The sequence below is a fragment of the Schistocerca nitens genome, chromosome 3 (assembly GCF_023898315.1).
Source record: "Schistocerca nitens isolate TAMUIC-IGC-003100 chromosome 3, iqSchNite1.1, whole genome shotgun sequence".
NCBI lineage: Eukaryota > Metazoa > Arthropoda > Insecta > Orthoptera > Acrididae > Schistocerca > Schistocerca nitens.
This window is the reverse complement of record NC_064616.1, coordinates 861,610,150-861,632,816: the sequence shown is the minus strand read 5'-3', so window position 1 is coordinate 861,632,816 and position 22,667 is coordinate 861,610,150. Positions and strand designations below refer to the sequence as shown.

The 22,667-nt window shown below is 38.8% G+C and overlaps 1 protein-coding gene across 1 annotated transcript in view; it reads left to right on the top strand.

Annotated features, from left to right (window-relative positions):
- Positions 1-3,207: 3,207 nt before the first annotated feature.
- The window catches only part of LOC126248894 (mitochondrial-processing peptidase subunit alpha), a 137,032-nt gene continuing 117,572 nt past the window's right edge, over positions 3,208-22,667 (top strand). The window contains exons 1-2 of the mRNA XM_049950365.1: positions 3,208-3,388; positions 12,816-13,024. Of these exons, the coding sequence (XP_049806322.1) occupies positions 3,336-3,388; positions 12,816-13,024 (262 nt within the window). The 5' untranslated portion in view covers positions 3,208-3,335. The remainder of the gene's footprint in view (positions 3,389-12,815; positions 13,025-22,667) is intronic.

The window sequence follows — 22,667 nt, the reverse complement described above, 5'->3', positions numbered from 1 at the left end:
CCAGGAGAAAGAAAAAAAAATTGTTCACTCTTTCATCAAACACAATAACACTACTCAAGAATTCAGAAATTACGTGAAAAAAATGTAACCAAATATTCAACAACGTAATAACAGAAGCGAAGTTATAATAACTACATTTCAAGTGCAGATAATAAAATGAAAGCTGTCTGGAAGGTTATCAGGGGAGAAACTGGTACGGAACGGCTGTAATTAAAGAATATGAAAATTTAAAACAAAAGACTCTCACATCTACATTAATGTGTTTTGTACTAATGTAGCAAATCAGTTAATCCAAAATCAGTATGAAGACAGACCTATGTGCCTGTAAAATTACTTAAATGCTAGTCTTAAGTATATGTTCTTTCATGCAGTCACCAATACATAGATGAAGCAAATAATAAAGTTGCTCAAAAACAAATATTTATGTAGGCTGGATGGTGTGCAGGATTATGTATTTAAGAAGTCCTCTGATTATCTAATAAATCCACTGAAACCTTTCACAGTAGCTTAAAAACAGCTAAAGAAACTTCTCTACTCAAAAAAAGGAACACTGAAAATGTAAATAACTATTGTACAGTATTCTAACACATTGTTTTCTCCAACATATTTGAAAGAATTTTTCACAACAGGCTTCAAAGCTGCGTTACAAAAAATTCATTACTCTCACAAAATCCAAGTCTACATTAACATCTATGTATGGATATTTAGAATCTCTTTTTAATGAACTGGATGGCAGAGAAGATGGTACTGATGTTTCCCTAGATCTCTCAAAAGCATGTTGCATAATTTCCTATGACTTTCTTGTTCACAAATTAGCCCAAAAAGGTGTCAGGGTTATCCGAAATCAGAGGGTAGGATTTTACTTGGAAGATAGGTGGCAATGGTGATTATAAGGCATGATAACATAAAAGAAAATGTCATAACAACAACAAAACGTTTGTCCAATAAATCACCAATGAAATGTGGAGTGCCACATGGGTCTAATTGTTCTTCTTTACATTGATGATTTAAATGACTTTATTAAAGTGAAAAAACAAACCTTATTTGCTGATGACACCTGCACTTTAATAACAGCTCCTGGCAAAATGTTTATGAAAGTAGTAATAGATGCCTCAATATCCCTAGTTACTAACTGGTTTCAAATAACAAGACAATAATCCATCAAGAAAAAACCATCTTTATGAACTTCTACTCTTCTCCATTCGCACAAGAATTCGATAAAATGCCATATCTTGCAAACACGTTATTGAAATCAGTTACTGAAACTAAAGATCTGGGGATATGGGCACAAGACAATTTAAAATGTAACTTTCATGTGAAATATTTTGGAAAAAAACTTTCAAAAGGTTGTTATTGTTCTTCATGTGTTAAACAGGCCAACAGTCATTCAGACATAATACGTATACTTCCACTGAGTACTCCAGTATGTGGTGATCTTCTGGGGAACTCAGCCACCAGCATAAAAATCTTTGGGATGGAGAAAAGGGTAGTCATGGCTATCTGCAACCTAAAGAAAGAAGGAACAAGTCAACCATATTTCATACAGCTGAAAATAATCTACCTGCCAAGCCTTTACATATATGAGAGAACTATATTTGCAAATGAGTATCTTTTAAACAGAACTGGACAACTATGACAAAATAAGAAAATCCATGGCCACAACATAAGAAATTTCAGTAATATCCGCATATTTCAGTGTAGAAGGTTATTGTATCTGGAAAATGTTTTGCAGCTAACAGTTAAATTATTCGACAGCCTACCTAGTCAGTGAAGAATGCAGCAAAATGAAAATACATTTAAATCTAAAATTAAGTCATTTCCGATGGAACTGTGTTTTTACTCAGTAAAAGAGTTTTTAAATAATAAAAGGCTGTCTTGTAAACTGAACATATAATTATGGCTAAATTCAAACTGCCAACTAAATATTTCTAGTTCTCTCTCTGTCTCTCTCTCTCTCTTATTTTTTCTCAAATTTGACTTGTTCTATATTCAGTATACTATTTAAGTATGTAATGAATCAAAATGGACGAAATAAATAAAATGAAATTGTCTCATGTCACATCACAGCAGAACATTCCACAATGCGTTTCAAATGACGGCATTCACCTTGGATCGCAACGGACCATCACATCTCGTCATTTGAACGTCAAAATTTCTCGGGAAAAATGTTTTGACGGTTTACTCATCTTCTAACATCGGACGTTATCTTCTTTTCACCGTGTTCATTCAATTTATGGTACTGGGTTTTGTGCTTTTGTTTCTCCTTCATCTTTACTGTATTATTTTGCTTTGTGTTCGTGACAAATTGCAAATGTTCCACATGATTACGATTTGTCGAGCAAACTGTGGAGCATAAACTAATTAACTAACAACTTGGATATTTTTACCGACGAGTGTTATTCCACAAGCATGGTCTAATATCCAAATATAAAAAATTATTTAGGCTTTACTATAAGAGAACAGAGCTGACGTCACACTTTTTATAAATAAGAAAATGAAGCTACTTTCATTAAATAATGTTTTAAGTGAATAAGTAGTCTCTAATTCTGGGAAAAATGCAGTTATTTATGATGCTGTTAGTCATCTAAGGACTTATAAAGACTGTTTGATGTGTCGGATGTATATATTTCCGATAGCCAGTAAAGGTCTAGTTTTGAAATATTGTTTCACTTCTCAGCACTTTACCACACAAAATTTGTCAAGGACGTAATTTACGAAGTTTGCTTTAGGCAGTAATAAACTCTATCATTGCTAGTTCATCAATTCTGGTACTATAATCCAACTTTTTGGATCACACACGGAACCTCATTACCTCACTTTCACCGCTCGGGACTGACGTGACGTGACGTGACGTCGACGGTGAATATACAGTGACGTTGATGTGGCGTGACGTGACGGTTCGTTGACGGCTAGTCTGAATCGACCTTAAAACGAAAAAATCGTCAATGGATAACTCGATGATGATGTTTAATCTGAATTAAGAATGATAATATGAAAAAAATTATCTTTTCCGATAGGTTATCGAAATTTCAATTTACTATTGGATAACTAGGGACTAAATCAAAAAGGTATAAAAATATAGGTCGTTGGATTAAATCAGAGAGGTAGAGAATATTGTATCTCTTTGGTTTAAACTAACAATATTACAAAATGCTAATTAAATTAATTTAAAAAAATCAATCTTGATTTTCCATGTCGTTGGTGTGCGAAGGTGTGCGCTAGTTTACGCGATCTTTGGCCCCTATGCAAAACGTTCCGGCGCGGGGAATCATGTGTGTATTGTAAACATATTGTAAACACCGCAGAAAATTAAAAAACAGTGCTGATCCGCAAATATGGTTAAAGTGACAGCAACATTAAGAATCACTTCACCAATTTTTAGAAAATTGTAAGTATATGGCCGTGTGTTCCAGGAGTAAATGATGTTTTGGAAGTGTTTATTCAACCGACAATCGCAATTATTGCGCTGTATAACTGTTGAATAAATACACCAAGAAATGAACCATCCGTTGGATTCTGTTCTTTTTAATTCTAGTGTACAGTTTTAATATGTCTTTAATTTCAGTTTATGGCAAAAAAGTTTATTAAATTTCCATGAAAATCCTTCTCGCCTGGTATTGTTTGTGTGTGGATTAATAGACTGCTGTGTAATCGGACTGCTGAACCGTACCGAATTAGAAAAAAATTGTACCAGTGCATGTCGCATACAATGGCTTTATTGTTCTAGTGAAAGAATACCTTTTGTTTGGGATGAAAGTAATATAGTACATTTCTGTGTTGATAGACTTGTTTGCTTATTGGCTACTACTTTCCATTGTTGGCAGCAATTGTTAATTCTCCTTACAAACGCTTAAGTGACTGAGAACTGCACATCTCAAAGATGACGTTGTGTAAACCGTGAAATTTTGTACTGTGTGACTAATTTACAAGATTGAAGTCTGGTACTACCAATAGCTAAGTTTTCAACACCATTATTGGGTCCACTCACGTTCGTGAAAAATGTATACGAATGAAACTATGTACGAGGTAACGTAAATGGATACTTAAGAACAATTTTCATTTCCATCAGTGTGTGGGATTAAGTTTGAATGCATAAACATTGCCTCAGTTACACTATACTGTCACATGCAGCATAACAGTTTCGCATTATTTTCCATTACTGCGTGGATACAAGAATGTGCACTTCAAGATAATAACTGTAAAATGATGATTTATGTATAGCAATCTGTTGACAGGGAAATAGATTTCATGTGATTGGGAAATATAGAAAAGAAACTTCCCATGTGACTGAGACTATAACCCAGCTCTGTATCATTTATTGGAAACATTCTTAATTCGTGAGCATGCCTCATAACCAAAGTTTCAGTTTGACTACATAGTGAAATCTACTGGCAAGTGGAAATTTAATTCAGTAATTTAAAACTTATTGAGTGACTGTGAACTGAGTAGGAGTCTTTAGGAATGAATAGATGTAACCGAAAGAGTTTGTCATGAGAATTTTGAGAAAATGTTTTTCATGTGTATATTTTGTGTTCCAATGCCAAGTAATGTGATGAAAATCTTTGAGGTTGATTGGGGTGAGGGGACCAAACAACGGGGTCATCCGTCCCGTCGTTTAGGTGTAGCAGTTTTTATATGTGTGGTAATCTGTAAGTTATATTCTCAACGAAGACAGTGGAGCAATGTAAAATGGCACTTGCTAAAGATTTATACATCTTTCAATTCATTGTATTTTTTTTATGGGGAGTATTCGTGAATGGGTCACTATGTTCTGACTAAAGGGTACCATATAGTTTGCCATCATTCGTCAATAATGATAAGATGGATGTAGTATAATAGGGTCTAGTAAACAACATGAGCTCTTGGTTTATTCATTGATGTGGTATGTTACATATATGGCATCTGAGGTACTTCTGTTCATTTTAGTTGCAGATGTAGTCCATATGTTTTGTTTTTTAACAAGCCTATATCATTTAGATTATTTTATTATGAGTAGATCATTTTATTTACTAGAGCTGCATACTTCTAGTGGAGATGTAACCTGTTGAGGGGAAATAATGTTTTGGATTGTGTTGTATGCCAGACCAAGATAGGTTTCTTTATGAAGTTATAGTGACAGACTTGACTGTTGCATAAATCAACGTGTAGAGTAGGTTGGGAGATGATAGCTTAATAATGAGTTGACTAAGCCAACAAATGTGTCACAACAAAAAGCTATTTTTATTAAATGAAGTTTGTGATGATAGACTGATCCGTAGTATGGGTCGAATTATAGATTAGATTTAAAAAAGTTATGGTTTGTTTGTAATTTGGAAAATTCAGCAGATGTTAAATGACAGTAATTTTTATGTACATGCTCTATTTCGTAGTTAAATTTATGCCGCCGATTAAGACCCAAGTTTTTTTGACTATGTTGTGCTGTATTCAAGTTTTTAATGAGTTGGAATCCATTAATTACAAGAACATTTCCAGAACAAAAAACACTTGTTTCTGTGGTGGTCTTGTTGTTTTGTCAGATTTTATTTGGTTGATATTTTCTGTTGTCAGTGGTGTCAGCTGTCGGTCAGTCCGTAAAGCTTGTATCGCTGCAAGCATAATAATGTCGTCAGTCTACTTGTATCACGTTTTTAACTACTCACATGTAATGTTTGTTGTATTTCTGATCCATCATTTTTATTTTATTTTTTGTGTTTGTTAATGTGTAGCCATATGCATGTTCCTTACTTATTTTTTCAGATTTTGCTATGTTGTTCATGATCTTGTTGAACAGTAGATTTTACGCAAAGAGTGAAGTATTAGTGTCTTGTTTAGGTATGAATATGTGCCTAAATGCAAGTTAGAATGGAGGAGATATTTAGTTTACTTTTGAATGACTACTGTTACCTTTCAATACTGGCACATTACACTTTGAGTAAAGTAACCTTGCTAATGATGTTCCATTGAGTCTACTGAGTGGCTGTATGTTAACAACACTGCCTTCCCTCCCTGCCTCTCCAGTTTGTCAATTGCCTATTTATTTTTTTCAAGCTATAATCTTATTTGACTTCAAACATTTAATAGGTGTTCTGACTGGACTGTTGAATACTCTGTTAACACCTAAAATGTTATCAGTAGCTCAGAAAGATTGTCCTAAATACATTGATTTGCTTTGTAGATCAAATGGAAGTTTCTGACAACTAAAGTGATATGAGACATCTTGAGCAACTCTGTTGGTAGCTTTATGTTTAATAAGTATTGTTACAATTATGTTGTCCATAATGACAACCATTGATTTCAGCAGGCTGTTGTACTCATAAATACGTTTATTTTCTTGTGGTCATTCTGTGTGTGCAGTCCTTGGATATGATGAAATAAGGTGCATCATGTAATTTGACTTGAAATATTAGTGTCTGTAACAGATTCTGTATATATACACTGAAGATGATCTTTGATTGTGCTGTGTAATAAGTAATCTTCCTGCTCAGTTTAATTGTGTGCTGTTGGGAAAGAGTGACTGCTGGCAAACCTCTGGCTAAGCTGTGATTGATCTAACAGTCATGATTTGTACGTGTCGTGTGAGGAGAATTGATGGAAACATTCTCATATTCCCAGATGCAGTCTGGTTACTGAGAGTTTGTAGTTGCATTTTTGTGAGACAGGTGAAGTTTTCTGCAGATGTTTGCCTGTTTACATATTTTTTTTTTAAAACATTGTCATTCTGATTATTTCTTCAAGATTTGGTTCCACAGCTATTTTGAATGGCATTAGTTCACCAATAATGTGCAATTACTAATAACAGTTTTAAAATATATCACACTTTACTAATTTGATCTGTAGATCCATTTTGTAGTAGTCCATAGAAGCAGTATAGCAATATAAGGCACATGGAAGATAGCACAGCTTTGGTTATAACATGAACTGTTGGGTATTAAATTACACTAAATTGCCAAAGAAACTGGTATAGGCACACTTACTCAAATACAGAATTATGCAAACAGGCAGGATACAGAGCTGTGGTTGGCAACGCTTATATAAAACAACAGTTGTGAGATCCGTTTCTGCTGCTACAGTGTTAGGTTATCAAGATTTAAGGGCGTTTGAACGTGGTGGTATAGTCGGCACATGGGTGATGGGCAGAGTATCTCCTAGGTAGTGATGAAGTGGGGATTTTCGTGTACGACCATTTCACGAGTGTATGGTGAATATCGTGTATCTGGTAAAACATCGGATCTCCGACATTGTTGAGGGCGGAAAAAGACCCGACAAGAATGGGGTCCATGACGACTGAAGAGAATCGTTCAACGTGACTGAAGTGCAGCCCTTCTGTAAATTGCTGCAGATTTCAGTGCTGGGCTATCAACAAGTGTCAGTGTGCGAACCATTCAACGAAACATCATCAATACAGGCTTTTGGAGCCGAAGGCCCACTCGTGTACCCTTGATGACTGCAAGACACAAAGCTTTACACATTCCCTGGGCCCATCGACACCGACACAGGACTGTTGATGACTGGAAACATGTTGCCTGGTCAGACGAGTCTTGTTTCAAATTGTATCCAGCAAATCGAAGTGTCCAGTTATGCAGACAACCTCATGAATCCATGGACCCTGTATGTCAGCAGTGGACTGTTCAAGCTGGTGGAGGCTCAGTAGTGGTGTGGGGCGTGTGCAGTTGGAGTGATATTGGACCCCTGATACGTGTAGATACGACTCCGACAGGTGAAACATACCTAAGTATTGTGTCTGATCACCTGCATCCATTCATATCCACTGTGCATTCCGACGGACTTGGCAATTTCAGCAAGACAATGCGACACCCCACACATCCAGAATTGCTACGCAGTGGCTCCAGGAATACTCCTCTGAGTTTAAACATTTCCACTGCCCACCAAACTCCCCAGACTTGAACATTATTGAGCATATCTAAGATGCATTGCAACATGCTGTTCAGAAGATATTGCCACCCCTTTATACTTTGCAGGATTCATGGTGTCAGTTCCCTCCAGCTCTACTTCAGACATTAGTAGAGTCCATGCCACATCATGTTGCGACACTTCTGTGTGCTCGCGGGGGCCCTACACAATATTAGGCAGATTTGCCAGTTTCTTTGGCTCTGTAGTGTATTTGTCAATGGGGCGTGGAGGGGGGGGGGGAGAGTTCTGGATATCCTAAATTGGTTTATGGAGCCGTTATTAGAGGATGACTTTGTAAGTTGAAGACTGGTTCATGATATAAATACACACTGTAGAACATCCACAGTTTTTGTTTTCACTGGCAAATACGAAATTTTATTACTAAGCAGTGATGGCTGAATCCATCAACACAGTTGCTAAAATACTTGCCACTACAAGGTCCATTGCATGCTATGTTAGTAATATTGGCTGTTTTCAACCATCCTAATTTTAATGCTGTGGACTTCCCTCAATTTTATTGTAAGCTATGAAGGATACAATATAACCCATCAACTTTGACCATTGACACTGTCAATAGGACAACTATTTATCAGCACTACATAACCACAATGGCATCGTACAATCACACATATTTTAACTGCCAAGAAACCTTCTGAGAATACAACACTTTTGAGCAAGGACGTTCTTACTCTTAATGTCTTCAGGCATATTAAAAAAGAAAAAGTATCACCAGGAAAGTATGTTTTATTTTGGCAAGGATGCAAATGTAATGTAATACAATGTAAATGTAACCATAGAAATGAAACTAGGTTACATAGAACTTAGGCTACAGTATAGGTCAATCTGTTGCCATAACCTTCGTTTCAAGAAAAATTGTGCCAAAGGTAATGTCACAGCACGAAGCAACACGACTGTATTGCAGACTTCACTGCAGCCATTTAATCTGCTCAAAGTTGAAGTATCAGCAGTTCTATAGAATCATTGCATTTTGCAGTCCCCTTTCACTGTTTTTGGCAATCAGAGATACATAAACAAGCTGTCCTGAGATCATAGCCTGAGTTTGAAATATAGTAGATTGTTATTTTGCAACATTGTAGTTTCTGCATCTGCAGCAAGCAGCTTTGCAATTTTTGCTGTTACAAGCATAGTATTTTGTTTGCCTTTACACAAATTTATGTGTAGCTGAACATGTAATGATTTGGTAACTTCCATTTTTACTTCACAGCCGCAGTGATCTAGGTCTACACACATACTCCACAATCCACAAAATAGTTCATGACGGAGGGTAAACTGTACACTGCTAGTCATTTCGTTTCCAGTTACACTTGCAAGTAGAGCAAGAGAAAAATGACTTTCTTTATGCTTCCGTACAAACCCTGATTTCCTTTATCTTGCCATTGCTGTCTTACATGAAATTTACATTGATGTCACTAGAGGATGAGGAGAAGATTAATGTTTAAAAACTTATCGACAGTGAGGTCAGTAGAGACAGAGCACCAGTTCGGATTATGAAAGGGTGGGAAAAGAAATTGGCTGTGCCCTTCCAAAGCAACCATCCTGGCATTTGCAGGAAGTGATGGAAGTCATGGAAAACCTAAGTCAGGATGGCTGGATGTGGGGATTTGAACTGTTCTCCTCTCGAATGCGAGTCTAGTGTGCTAACAACTGTGCCACCTTGCTCGGTTGATAGCAATAGAATTGCTCCGCAGTGTGTCGCAAAACCCAGTTCTCTAAACTTTCTCCATAGTGTTTCATGGAAATAACGTCTTCATGCCTCCAGGGATTCCCATTTGAGTTCATGGATCATTTCTGTAATACTCATGTGTTGCTTGACGTTGCGGGTGATGTTACCCACTACAATGTTTAAATTAAACCTGTGATAATTCCCTGTTTTATATAATATTTTTTCTCATGATGCAGTGGCATTATTTGGTAACAGTTAGAAGGGGAATAACAACTGATTTTATAGTGGAGTGTATACATTAGTAAATATTGTGAGGCAGGAAAAATTATTTATCTCTGTATCACAGTGATCAGCATGTCTTTGATTCGAGGACTGAGGTTCAATATCCAAGACTGCCAAGGAGTTTCGCTTAGTTGAAGTAGTGGAATGAGGTCATTGCTGAGCCTCAGCAGAACTGAGAAGCTACTTGAAGGACAAGTAGTGGCTCTGATTTGAAAGACATTGTTAAAGACAGGGAGAATGGTGTGCCAACCTCTTACCCTTGATAGTTATGCCCTTTGATGCTTTAGACACAGGATGAAATGGTAGTTGATCTGTACAAAGCAGTGCCTGATCCCCAACCGTAGAGTCAGATTTCCTAGCAGCACACAAATTTTTCTATTTCTTTAATGAATTCTTCATGTTCTGATTAGTGTAGTTTGTAAACAGTTGTAATAAATCATTAGGTCAAGGGAAGTGTTCGATTCCAATGTGTGGTTGTGGCTGTGGGTGGTGCGGTATAGGGAATTGCTGTTGAGCTATATAGGTCAAGGGAAGTGTTCGATTCTAGTTTGTGAGATCGGGAGCTGCTTTTGAGCTATATAGGTCAGGGGAAGTGTTATTTGTGGGATCGGGAGCTGATGTTGGGCTATATAGGTCAAGGGAAGTGTCCGATTTCAGAGGATATTGTGTCAAGTGGAATTTGGGGAGTTTTGTGTTGTTGGTTTTTTTTTCGTTTTGTGTGGTTTGGTATGGTGGTGTGTGTCTAAATTTGTTTATATTTACTTTGTCACCACCCAAAAAACCCCAATTTCCCATGCTTGCCCTGTTAGTTTCATTCGGTTTTTTATGGTATGTGTGTGTGTTGGTTTTTCAATGTATTTTCATGTTTGTGGTCATGTTTACGTAATGGCGTCATAGGCGCCATATTGGAGTCATAGTGTATGGTTGTTCCCGCCATATTTGTGACGTCATGGGTCAAAGCAGACGGGTGGAATTGGACGCTTCTGTATTTCCGAATCATTTACAAGTTTTTGTTGTCACAAACTATTAATTTCTACAGAAAGCAAGGAGGTTTAGATTTTTGTTATACAAGAAAATACACTTTTCTTTATGTCTCATAAATTATTTACATGAAACCTACACACTACTCTGTACTGTGCGAGTACCGGTATCTAGTGCGACCTACATCCATTTGAGCATGGCTTGCTGTATTCATCCCATGGTCTCCCTCTGCAGTTTTTACAGCCGTTGCAACTACTGAAAAGGCTTCTGCCGCTCTTCAAGAACCATACGTTATTCAGGTTTCTCCAAAGATAACCCTTCTTTTTGGTTGCTCGTATTGTATGGCTATGTATATTTTTCTGGCACGCAACCCATTCCATGTTGACAAGGTCCATCTTCATATTGATGAGTATTTTACTATGCATCCCATTTACTCGACTGATAGTTATGTTAAAAGAAGGTAAATCTATCATTTACATGAAGATGGATTTGAACACCACAGTGCTTTAGCAGACACGGTCATATTGGAGGATGTGTGCCATTGCCTTCCTGTGACTTTTGTACTGTCTTTGTTATCTCCGCATGTTTTCGTACTAATCATAGTGTTGGTCTTGAAATCTGTGTGGTTTTTTGTTCAGGTACCCTGTGCAAAAAGAATGAGGAAATATTTCATTGTCACTAATGCTCAGAGAAGCAATTTCGAATCATATGAGTTATTTAACTACTCATTAGACCTGTGTCTTGCTTAGCAGTGCTTTGTTGCATTTCCATGCCAACTGTTTAATCTTCTTTTTCATCAAAGAATGCACAGTTTTGCAGTGCATTCCCTCCTCCAGAAACATTTCTCTGTAAATATGTGCCTGCATAGGGTGTATTCATAATTAGTTTTCCAATAACATGCCAGCTATTTTCTAATATTTAAAAATTCTTTAAAAGCAGAACTGATATTGAGTCTGACTTCTGTGCCTCTGTTTTCTACAACCAGTAAGTAAAGTTGTTTGAATGGAATGGATGGTGAATTGACAAGCTCACACAAAAACTTCTGGAAACAGTAAGTAATAGCAATATTTGAGCTAATAAATACAAAAGTCACATAAAACTAAGCACATTAGGAAGAAGTTTGACACAGGCAAAATTATGTGACAAGGGAGTCCAAAAAGTATGGAAAGTATGCAGTTGGACTAGTGTAAGGAAACAAACATTTATTGTAACAACTGTCATCTAAAATAATGTATCAATGTCGTATTCCCTCAGACACAAAAATTTGGGCCCTGTCACCCATTGTAAGAGAACTGTAATGTAGAATAAAAAATATACCACAAAATATGTTTTTACTCTGTGTTCTAACATATCTTTAATACTACCTATCATGATGTGTGTCACATTTTTTAAAATAATTATCCTTTTACCATGCCATGAAAAGATAGGAACAGATCCCATCTATTTTGTTTGCATACTACATCATCTACGTAGAGTTTAACCCTCTGGTCAGCATCATACTCAAGGTGCTAGGCAGAGCATTCTTCTTACACTTCTCTCACACATCTATTGTCAATAAATGAGTGAGAAAGAGGAAAAAAAGTGTACATGCAGTTATATTGCTGTATTATGTTTGTTGGACTTTAAAGGGAACATTTCACAAATATGTTATCAATGCATAACAAACTCAGTTTCTTCCTCCGGTTGTGCTGAAAGAAATATTTGGTATCAGTAGGTGGTGAGTTTCTGTTTGCAGAAGTCCAATTTGTGGTATGATGTAGTACAGCTGCTATTCAGTTTTACATTGTTTTGGTATTGTTAAAGGGTGGTTCGCAACACAAAAATATAATATTTCTTATACATGTTTATATTTTTTCAAACATGGCTTCTGGTTCTGTCAAAGGTGAATTTTGTGTTTTGTGACATGTGTTTATAAAATATGCTGTGTGTAATTTAATATATGCTGTGCATAAATAAAGTTTTTAAAATTTCATTTCAGATATGGCCATGGAAGTAAATGTCAGCCAGTACGACATAAAAGTATTTCATCCTCTGGACAGCCACCACTCAATGTTCCTCTACCAGGGCTTCCGACTCCTGTCTACATAAGTGCAGAGCAAGCTGATCACACACTGAAGATGACAGTATTAAAAAATGGAATGCGTGTTGCAACTATCCCATATTTTGGAAACTATTGTACTATAGGAGGTAGTAAATCATCACGATTTATTAGCAATACAATCTAACAAATACATTTTGGTGTGTGATATGAAATGCACATTTGATTTCAAATTTTATTGTGTGGGAAGTGCTGGCTTTCTGACATTTGTCCTTGTGAATAATATTGTAGGAGGGATAGTTATATTATCAGATTTAAAAAAATCATTCTTTGACCATGGAACTTGGTGATGGTGTTAGTCTTGTGTATGTATTCATCCTTCAGTGTGGCACATTTTTCCCAGTGATGGATGACTTGACTGAGATCTGGATTGTCTATCTGTATTTTGGTTGTTGAGGAAATGTCCCAACTCAAAAATTACCTTGTTGTCATTCTGGAAATGCCTGCTATGCTGTGGTTTCTTCACCCAAGCAGAGAAGACGAAGTCACTGGCTGCCGTGTCAGAATAAGGGGTGTGAGACAAAATTTGATACCTGTAAGAAGCAGTGTGTGACTGTCCTGTGCAGAATAAGCTGGGGCACTGTCATGGAGCAAAAATGCCACATGGGACAGCTCCTTATGATGCTCTGTCTTGACAGTCTCCCATGATGTCCTCTGGAGATATCAGTAATGTGCTCTTGTGATGGTTTGCCCCTTATGAGCACAATCTGCTAGCAGCATAACATGACACTCCCAAAGACACTTAGCATCTTCTTCGTTAATGATGTTTAGGTCTTCACTTATTTCAGCAGTGACAAATTAATGTTTCCACTGCTTCCTGCACTCATTTGTCTTGGGCTCATACTGATACACCTACCACTTGCCCGTGCTGATTAAGTGGCTAAAGAAGTCATTGCCCTGACACAGCTGCAACATTTCTGGTGCTGTCTCAGTTTGGCAGTCTTCTTGAATGCGTGTGATTTTTCGCAGAATCCAGTGGGTGGTGACCTGTGTCGTGTTCCAAATGTTGTGCATCTAGTTGCGAACTTCTTTTGCGATTCCCAGTTCTTCACAGAGACATGGTCTGCCACTGCATTAATCATCCTTGTTTCACCATACTGAAACTGTCTGTGCCAGGAAACCACTGTGTTGTATGGCGGTGTATTGCTGCCATGCATTTCCACCAACTCAGCATGGATTCTTGCAGTACTGCAGACATGTACCTGCAAACAGATAACAAAATAATTATTCAACTTTTCTTTAGGGTGTTAATTAAAACTTTGACTGCCCCTCCTATGTTGAGTTCTTTGTGTTTGATACGAGGTGCAAGTGGCTGCTTTTTCATGTTGGTTATTATTTGTTTTCTCCAGTTTTTGTTAAGTCACCCTGCCAGTGTAGACTTTACACTTCAGAGGAATCATGGCTCTTTGTATGTCTAATGTCATATAATCACAGCAGAAGACCAAAGTCTTGGTTTGCAATTACAAGTACTTACAATGCAATTAACAGTTAAGTTTGTGCTGATACATAGGCTCCAGCATATCATTCTTAGAGAAGTAACTGAAAGTAGTTTTTCACCTGTAGAAGTACACTCATAAAATGTAAGCTTTCACGGCTGGAAGTATCACACTGATTAAAATATACCCTGCTATTATGCTGTTTGTGAATGAATTTCTCATTGAAAGTTTATGTTTTGTTCCTCTCTGTGGAGGACATCTTCAGGGGGGGGGGGGAGGGGGGGGGGCAGTTGTAGCTTTTTCGAAGTTCTGATACACACACTGGCTTGCTGCTAACTGAACTAAAACTCAGTTTCTGCTTGCTCCCATGGAGAGGTGTGACTTTCCGTTTTGAAAACTCAAGCCCAATTTAGACCTGCATATATACTCCTCAAGCCACTGTACAATGCATGGCTGAGGGCACTTCATATCAATATGAGTGATTCTTTTTGTCTGATTCCATTTGTGACTTGACTGAAGGAAAACTGACTGACTGTATGACTCTGTATGTACCCTAATCTCTTTGCACTTATTACCATGACTCTACAGGAGATGTATGATGATGGCAGCAAATTGGTCTCACAGTCTTCTTTGACCACAGTTACTCTGAACTCACCTAACATAGTTCTGCAAAAACCACTTCATCTTTTTTTTTTCTTTTTTCAAAGGTCCACATTTAAGTTCCCCTAGCATTTCTGTTAAACATTCATGTGTGATATCCCATGCTGTAATGATCTTAGCAGTGCCTCTGAATTTTTTTGATGTTAGTTGTTGTGCCTACTTGACAAGGACTCCAAACGCAGGACCAATAGTCTAGAATCTGCCGCTCTAACACCTCATATGCAAATTATTTTACAGATGCACTGTACTTTCCCTGAACCCTTTCAACGTATATGCCTGTGGGAGTATCCTCATCAAGATGTAGAAGAAATATCAACACTTGCAAACTGAGAATGTTGAAATAAAGATCCTGAATCATGTTCACAGAAACCCAAATGAATTGGTGCGAGTTATTGTAGGAGTAACATCCCAAAAACATCCAGAACAACCTCTGGCCAGAACTACATCCTCTACACACTGCAGGCTAGCAGGCTAAATGCCTCTGTGGACTGTTGGTGCACGTATCACCATGCATCATTTGAAAAGAGGCAAAATCACAACTCATCTGACCACACTTAACACATCCAGAAAGCTACTCTCTAGTTTCTTCATTGTTTGTCCCATTGAAGTCTTTTTGCTTCATTTGCCATATTAGGAAATGGTCTTTTGTGAGGTACCCAACTCCAAATGTGCATTCCACACAGTTCCCTTCAACATCTAAATCTACATCAATTCTATGCAAACCATTGTGAAGTGCATGGCAGAGGGTATGTCTCACTGCACTAATTATCAAGACTTTTTCCATTCTGCTCATGTGTGGAGTATGGGAAGAATGATTGCTTAAGTGCATCTGTGCGCAGTTGGCTGTTACTGGTTGCTGTCACCCGCTATTGCTATCACACTATGGTGGAAGACTGGTACATACACCTTCTTCAGCACTGGACTCAAAATAACATTTAGTTTCACACCTTCCTCTTCCACTTAAAATTACTGTGGTGTTTAGTAATCTCTATGGCCACTGTATAGTCTTTCATACTGTCCATTTGTGGCTGCCAGTACTTGAGTCTTAGCAAATTGAATCCGGTGGTCTCCTGGCTACAAAGCACATTCTCCAACAGCTGTTCTGTGAGCCTCTCCTCTTCAGCAGTTTCTTTTGTGTTCTTATGGTAGTTTCTTGATCTTTTTTTAGTAGTACCAATGTAGCATATGGACTATCAGACCAATTGTGTGATTGGATTGAAGAGTTCATAGATAACAGAACACAGCATGTCATTCTCAATGGAGAGAAGTCTTCCGAAGTAAGAGTGATTTCAGGTGTGCCGCAGGGGAGTGTCGTAGGACCATTGCTATTCACAATATACATAAATGACCTTGTGGATAACATCGGAAGTTCACTGAGGCTTTTTGCGGATGATGCTGTAGTATATCAAGAGGTTGTAATAATGGAAAATTGTACTGAAATGCAGGAGGATCAGCAACGAATTGACGCGTGGTGCAGGGAATGGCAATTGAATCTCAATGTAGACGAGTGTAATGTGCTGCAAATACATAGGAAGAAAGATCCTTTATTATTTAGCTACAATATAGCAGGTCAGCAACTGGAAGCAGTTAATTCTATAAATTATCTGGGAGTACGCATTAGGAGTGATTTAAAATGGAATGATCATATAAATGTGATCGTCGGTAAAGCAGATGCCAGACTGAGATTCATTGGAAGAATCCTAAGGAAATGCAATCCAAAAACAAAGGAAGTAGGTTACAATACGCTTGTTAGCCCACTGCTTGAATACTGCTCACCGGTGTGGGATCCATACCAGATAGGGTTGATAGAGGAGGTAGAGAAGATCCAATGGAGAGCAGCGCGCTTCGTTACAGGAGCATTTAGTAGTCGTAAAAGTGTTACGGAGATGATAGATAAACTCCAGTGGAAGACTCTGCAAGAGAGACACTTAGTAGCTTGGTACGGGCTTTTGTTGAAGTTTCGAGAACATACCTTATTGAGGAGTCAAGCAGTATATTGCTCCCTCCTACATATATCTTGCAAAGAGACCATGAGGATAAAATCAGAGAGATTAGAGCCCACACAGAGGCATACTGACAATCTTTCTTTCCACGAACAATACGATACTGGAATAGAAGGGAGAACCGCAAGAGGTACTCAAGGTACCCTCCGCCACACACCGTCAGGTGGCTTGCGGAGTATGGATGTAGATGTACATGGTATCCTGTAAATTTCTACTTTTTCCAGTGATTTTCCAGCATCCTTGGCCATATTAAGGTGGTCTTGTATCTTCTGAGTGGGTTTGTAGGTTACAGTGATATACCATTTCGTCAAGATCTTTCCAGTGTGGTCAGTAATATCATTTATGAATAGCAGGAAAACCTTGGATTTTGCAGACACCTACACATCACTGTGAACCTTCTGTGTCTGTCCGAATGCTCTGTTTTAGCTCAGCAGTGAATGCCCATTCTTTAGTGACACACTGGTGAGACATTCCAATTCTGTGTTGAGCAGCTCCAGTTCACAGATGTTCCTCACTCTATCCACTAACATTTTTATAACACCTTACTTTTTTTGTGGGTGGTGCTATAAAGTAAGCTGAGTAAGTACCCCAATCACAAAGTTCTCAGGACTTTGTCAGTTGAACAGGGTGCTGAGAAAGAATAGTTCAATTCAGCTGCGCTTCTATCGGTACTTAATGGGTTGCCAAAAATTCATGAAGAAAATGTTGTGCCGTTGGTTCACCCACCTATTCGACTGCCAAGTTATTGACAACATTATTATGAAGGACATATTAGTCAGTTTTGATGTGGTATTGCTATCTACCATGGTTTCACATAATGAAATGTTGGAATAGCTGAATCAGATTTTTTTCTGCCCGTATTGTAGAGCTGTGTACCCGTTGACATAAGCTTGTCAGTCTCAAGAAAATTTATTATATTCTAACTGAGAATATATGCAAGGATTCTGCAGCAAACTTATGTTAGGGACATTGGTCTGTAATTTTGCGGGCCTGTTCTTGTAACCTCTTTTACACAGCAGTCATCTGCACTTTTTTCCAGTGGCCTGGGACTTTGTGTGGGACTTGAGGTTGACAATAAATGTGAGCTAAGTAAGGGGCCAGAGCTATAGAGTAATCTTTGAAAACCTGAATTGGGATTCCATCCAGACCAGGTCACTTATTTGTTTTCAACTCTTTCAGTTCTTTCTCTACATCAGGGATGATTATTACTATGTCACCCATATGGGATTCTGTTTGATGTTCAAACGACTTTTTGTTTGTAGGATTCTCCTGCGTGAATGATCTCTTTAATGTGAAATTTAAAACTTTGGCTTCCTTTTTGCTGTCTTCAACTGCTACACCAGACTGGTCAACAAGTGGCTGAATGGAAGGCGTAGACCTACTTAGCGATTTTACATATGACCTGAAGTTTTCTTGATTTCTCTGCCAGAACTTTTGCTAAGGTATGATGGTGCTAGTAGTTGTGTGCTTCGCACATAGATCTTTTCACAGATGCACGAATCTCTACTAACCTTTGCTTGTTGTCATTTGCACTTACTATGTTGAACTGAGATTGCAACAGCCTCTGCTTCCTCAGAATTTCCCGAATTTTGTTGTTAAATCGTGGTGGATTTTTCCCGTCATAAATCCTCTTACTAAGCATGTAGTTCTGCAGACCACAATTTACAATTTGTTTAAGCTTTGCCCATAATTCTGCTATGTCCACCTTACTGGAACTAAGTGATATCAATTCACTGTCTAAGTGAGATGCTAAGAAGCTAACAACTACATATCTGCTCTTTCTAGCAGAAACACTCCCCTAGCTTGACTGATTTATTAACTTTCATAACCATAGTTGCTACAATAACGTCATGATCACTAATCCTCGTTTCTATACTGGTGTTGTCAATAAGGTCTGGCCTTATGTGTAGCTACAAGGTCTAAGATATTTCCATTGCGTGTGGGCTGCCGAACTAGCTGCTCAAGACGGTTATCGGAAAATGTGTTCAAACGTACTTCACATGACTGTCTGTCTGTATCATCGACAATGAACCATCACAGTAGAATCGGGTGGCCGGTAAAAGCATACAACAATTAGCTTGGTTTCACCTAGACCTGTTACCCACAACCAGATAAGTTTGTACTCACGCTCAACTTTGACCTCGACAGAGATAATGTTTTTGTCAACTGCAGTGAACACTCCCTCTCCTCTGGCCTCTAATCTGTCTTTCCAATATACGTTCCATGACTTGCTAAATATCTCAAAGCTTTCCACTTCGGGTTTCACCCAGCTCTCGGCCCCGAGAATAATTTGACTGCGAACCATTGCTGGATGGCAGTAAATTTGGGAATTTTGTTACAAATACTTCGACAATTTACTGAGAAAAATTTGTCTGTAGAAGTGTCTGTACTGTGAAACTGGTCTGACTTCCGTTGCTTGCGTATTGACTAGTGAGTGTGCATCAGAGTACTTGAAATTACCGCCTAGCCTAAAAAACCTCCATGTGCGTTCCACAAGTACTCTCCTACCCAAGTAACTGCTTCCTTTATGTAGTGCTCCCCTGAACTGTCACGGGAGTCCTACAAATCCCCAACCTATAACACAGGGCTAGAAATCTGCAGCCAAGACCATCACAGGCTGGACAAATCCTTTGGTTGAGACCTTGAAGCCAACAGCGTTCACCACTTCTGCCCGTTGCCTGTATGAACTGTGGATGGCCTCAGAACCCATGCGACAGGTGTTGTTAGTGCCAACATGAGCCACGACTTGCAGACAACTGCACCTTGCAAACTTGATAACTGCAGGCAAGACTGCCTCCACATCTCAGACGAGGGTCCCATGGCAGACATACTGAGTGCACATTGGCTTGCTTCCCAGTCCTGAATGCTATCTGCTCCATAACATGCCTAATGTTGGAGCTCCCAATAACTGGTCAACCTCCCCTCCCCCGTGTGCCTGCTCAGACCCTGTCCAGTCAGAGGGTGAATGGGCGAGGCCAGAAGACCAGTCTTTACATTGATCCTCTGCCTTGAACAATGCCAACGCGTTACCACCCGCCGTGTTTCACTTTGGTAGGGCAGCATCAGGTTATCTTATCCGATATGGGTCACAGCAGCATAGAATAAGACCTCTCATAAACTGTAACCATGACTCAGGAAGAATTAGCCAGGGACTGATTTGCACTCACACAGTGTATACACTGCACGCTGATAATGTATGAGGCGCACAGGTGACAGCGCCCTCTGATAGCAACTTTTTGAGCTATTTCAAAAGTTATGTATAAAATTCTTATAAATTCCACAATAAATATACCTCTTGTAACATTTGTCTATCGATCTTAGTTTCTGAAATATTTGATTTTGAAATCAGGGACTCCTTCACTGGGCAACCTGTGTCTTGCCTGCATGTAACGTACAGACTTTACAGCTCAGTGCATCAATGTTTCAATGTAGCTTGCCAGATTTGAGACAGAACTCATAATGCGCTCCATAATGCAGGTACAGGGCGTTTCCATGCACTCTTATGTAAATAGCTGCCACCCAGGCTGTGAGCACGTCACAGAACATTGCTTGAGTTTCTTTGTGGAAACAGTTAGACCACTGACCAACAATTAGTGTATACATTAAACCAAAAGGTGCACTTTCATTCAAATATATTTACATAAGCATTCAAATACAAAACTTTTCATTGTGTGATAGTTTCTGAAACTCTTCAGGGTGGACTGTTTCCATTGTCATTTCACGCAAGTTTTTTACAAATGAATCACTGTCATCATAATCATTGTCACTCCCATTTTCACTTACACATACCTCTACAAGCTCTTCCTCAGAAAGGACTGTGCGTGAAGTACTAGCCATTTTGCACCTACTAACTTGAACACAATAATAGCAGTATAACGCAGCAATGATGCCTATTAAAGTCAGATTCAAGAATGGAGCATGTGAGGGCTAAGGGCTATGAAAAATCATGTTGAATTAGTCTCGTCATCAGAGTGGAAAAGAAAGTTCACAGTGTCGAGCAGCACTTGCTGTTGAAAAGACTTAAGTCCCATCATCTCAGTCTACTACCTGGGTCTTTTAAATTTACTATCCACAATAAGGCAGTATGACCAGAGATTACCGTGGAACATCTACTGTAAAGGTAGTACCTGAAATATCAGGACCAGCAATTTTTTCTAAGCTGTATTGTATTTACTTTCTGCTTTGTTAAGCTGATGGGATGTGTAACCACCTGGTTTCTCGACCCCGTATTATTCCTGACTCAGAACACAGCCAGCTGGGTAATCACTAGTGTAACATGGCAGAATAAATGCTTTTTAAAAACCTTGATAAACTAGTCGGTAGGTTGTCAAAGCATCTTTAATTTATTCATCACCACATCACATTCAGTAGTCCAGTTGCAAGGTACCCCATTTTTCAGAATTTAGTTAAGGGATTCATGATTGCCGTGCGGGATTATCCGAGCAGACTCCTAACTAAGGTACGAGCATATGGGATTGGTTCCCAAGTATGTGAGTGGCTCGAAGACTTCTTAAGTATTGTCCTCGATGATGAGTGTTCATCGGAGGTGAGGGTATCATCTGAAGTGCCCCAGGGAAGTGTGGTAGGTCCGCTGTTGTTTTCTATCTATATAAATGATCTTTTGGATAGGGTGGATAGCAATGTGTGGCTGTTTGCTGATGATGCTGTGGTGTACGGGAAGGTGTTGTCATTGAGTGACTGTAGGAGGATACAAGATGACTTGGACAGGATTTGTGATTGGTGTAAAGAATGGCAGCTAACTCTAAATATAGATAAATGTAAATTAATGCAGATGAATAGGAAAAAGAATCCTGTAATGTTTGAATACTCCATTAGTAGTGTAGCGCTTGACACAGTCACGTCGATTAAATATTTGGGCGTAACATTGCAGAGTGATATGAAGTGGGACAAGCATGTAATGGCAGTTGTGGGGAAGGCGGATAGTCGTCTTCGGTTCGTTGGTAGAATTTTGGGAAGATGTGGTTCATCTGTAAAGGAGACCGCTTATAAAACACTAATACGACCTATTCATGAGTACTGCTCGAGCGTTTGGGATCCCTATCAGGTCAGATTGGGGGAGGACATAGAAGCAATTCAGAGGTGGGCTGCTAGATTTGTTACTGGTAGGTTTGATCATCATGTGAGTGTTACGGAAATGCTTCAAGAACTCGGGTGGGGGTCTCTAGAGGAAAGGAGGCGTTCTTTTTGTGAATCGCTACTGAGGAAATTTAGAGAACCAGCATTTGAGGCTGACTGCAGTACAATTTTACTGCCGCCAACTTACATTTTGCGGAAAGACCACAAAGATAAGATGAGAGAGATTAGGGCTCATACAGAGGCATATAGGCAGTCATTTTTCCCTCGTTCTGTTTGGGAGTGGAACAGGGAGAGAAGATGCTAGTTGTGGTATGAGGTACCCTCCGCCACGCACCGTATGGTGGTTTCAACTCATCCAGCAAGTGTCTCGCTCGCTGTGCTATACAATCCATGGGCTAGGCTGGCTGGCTCGCCAGGGTTGTGAGATGGCAAGGGGACTGTGTCTGCTTGTCATCATTAATTTCATTCAAATTTATGGTGTGTACAGGGCTTGGGCATAATGAAAGTGACAGAAGTGGGAGCTCCAGATGGACGAA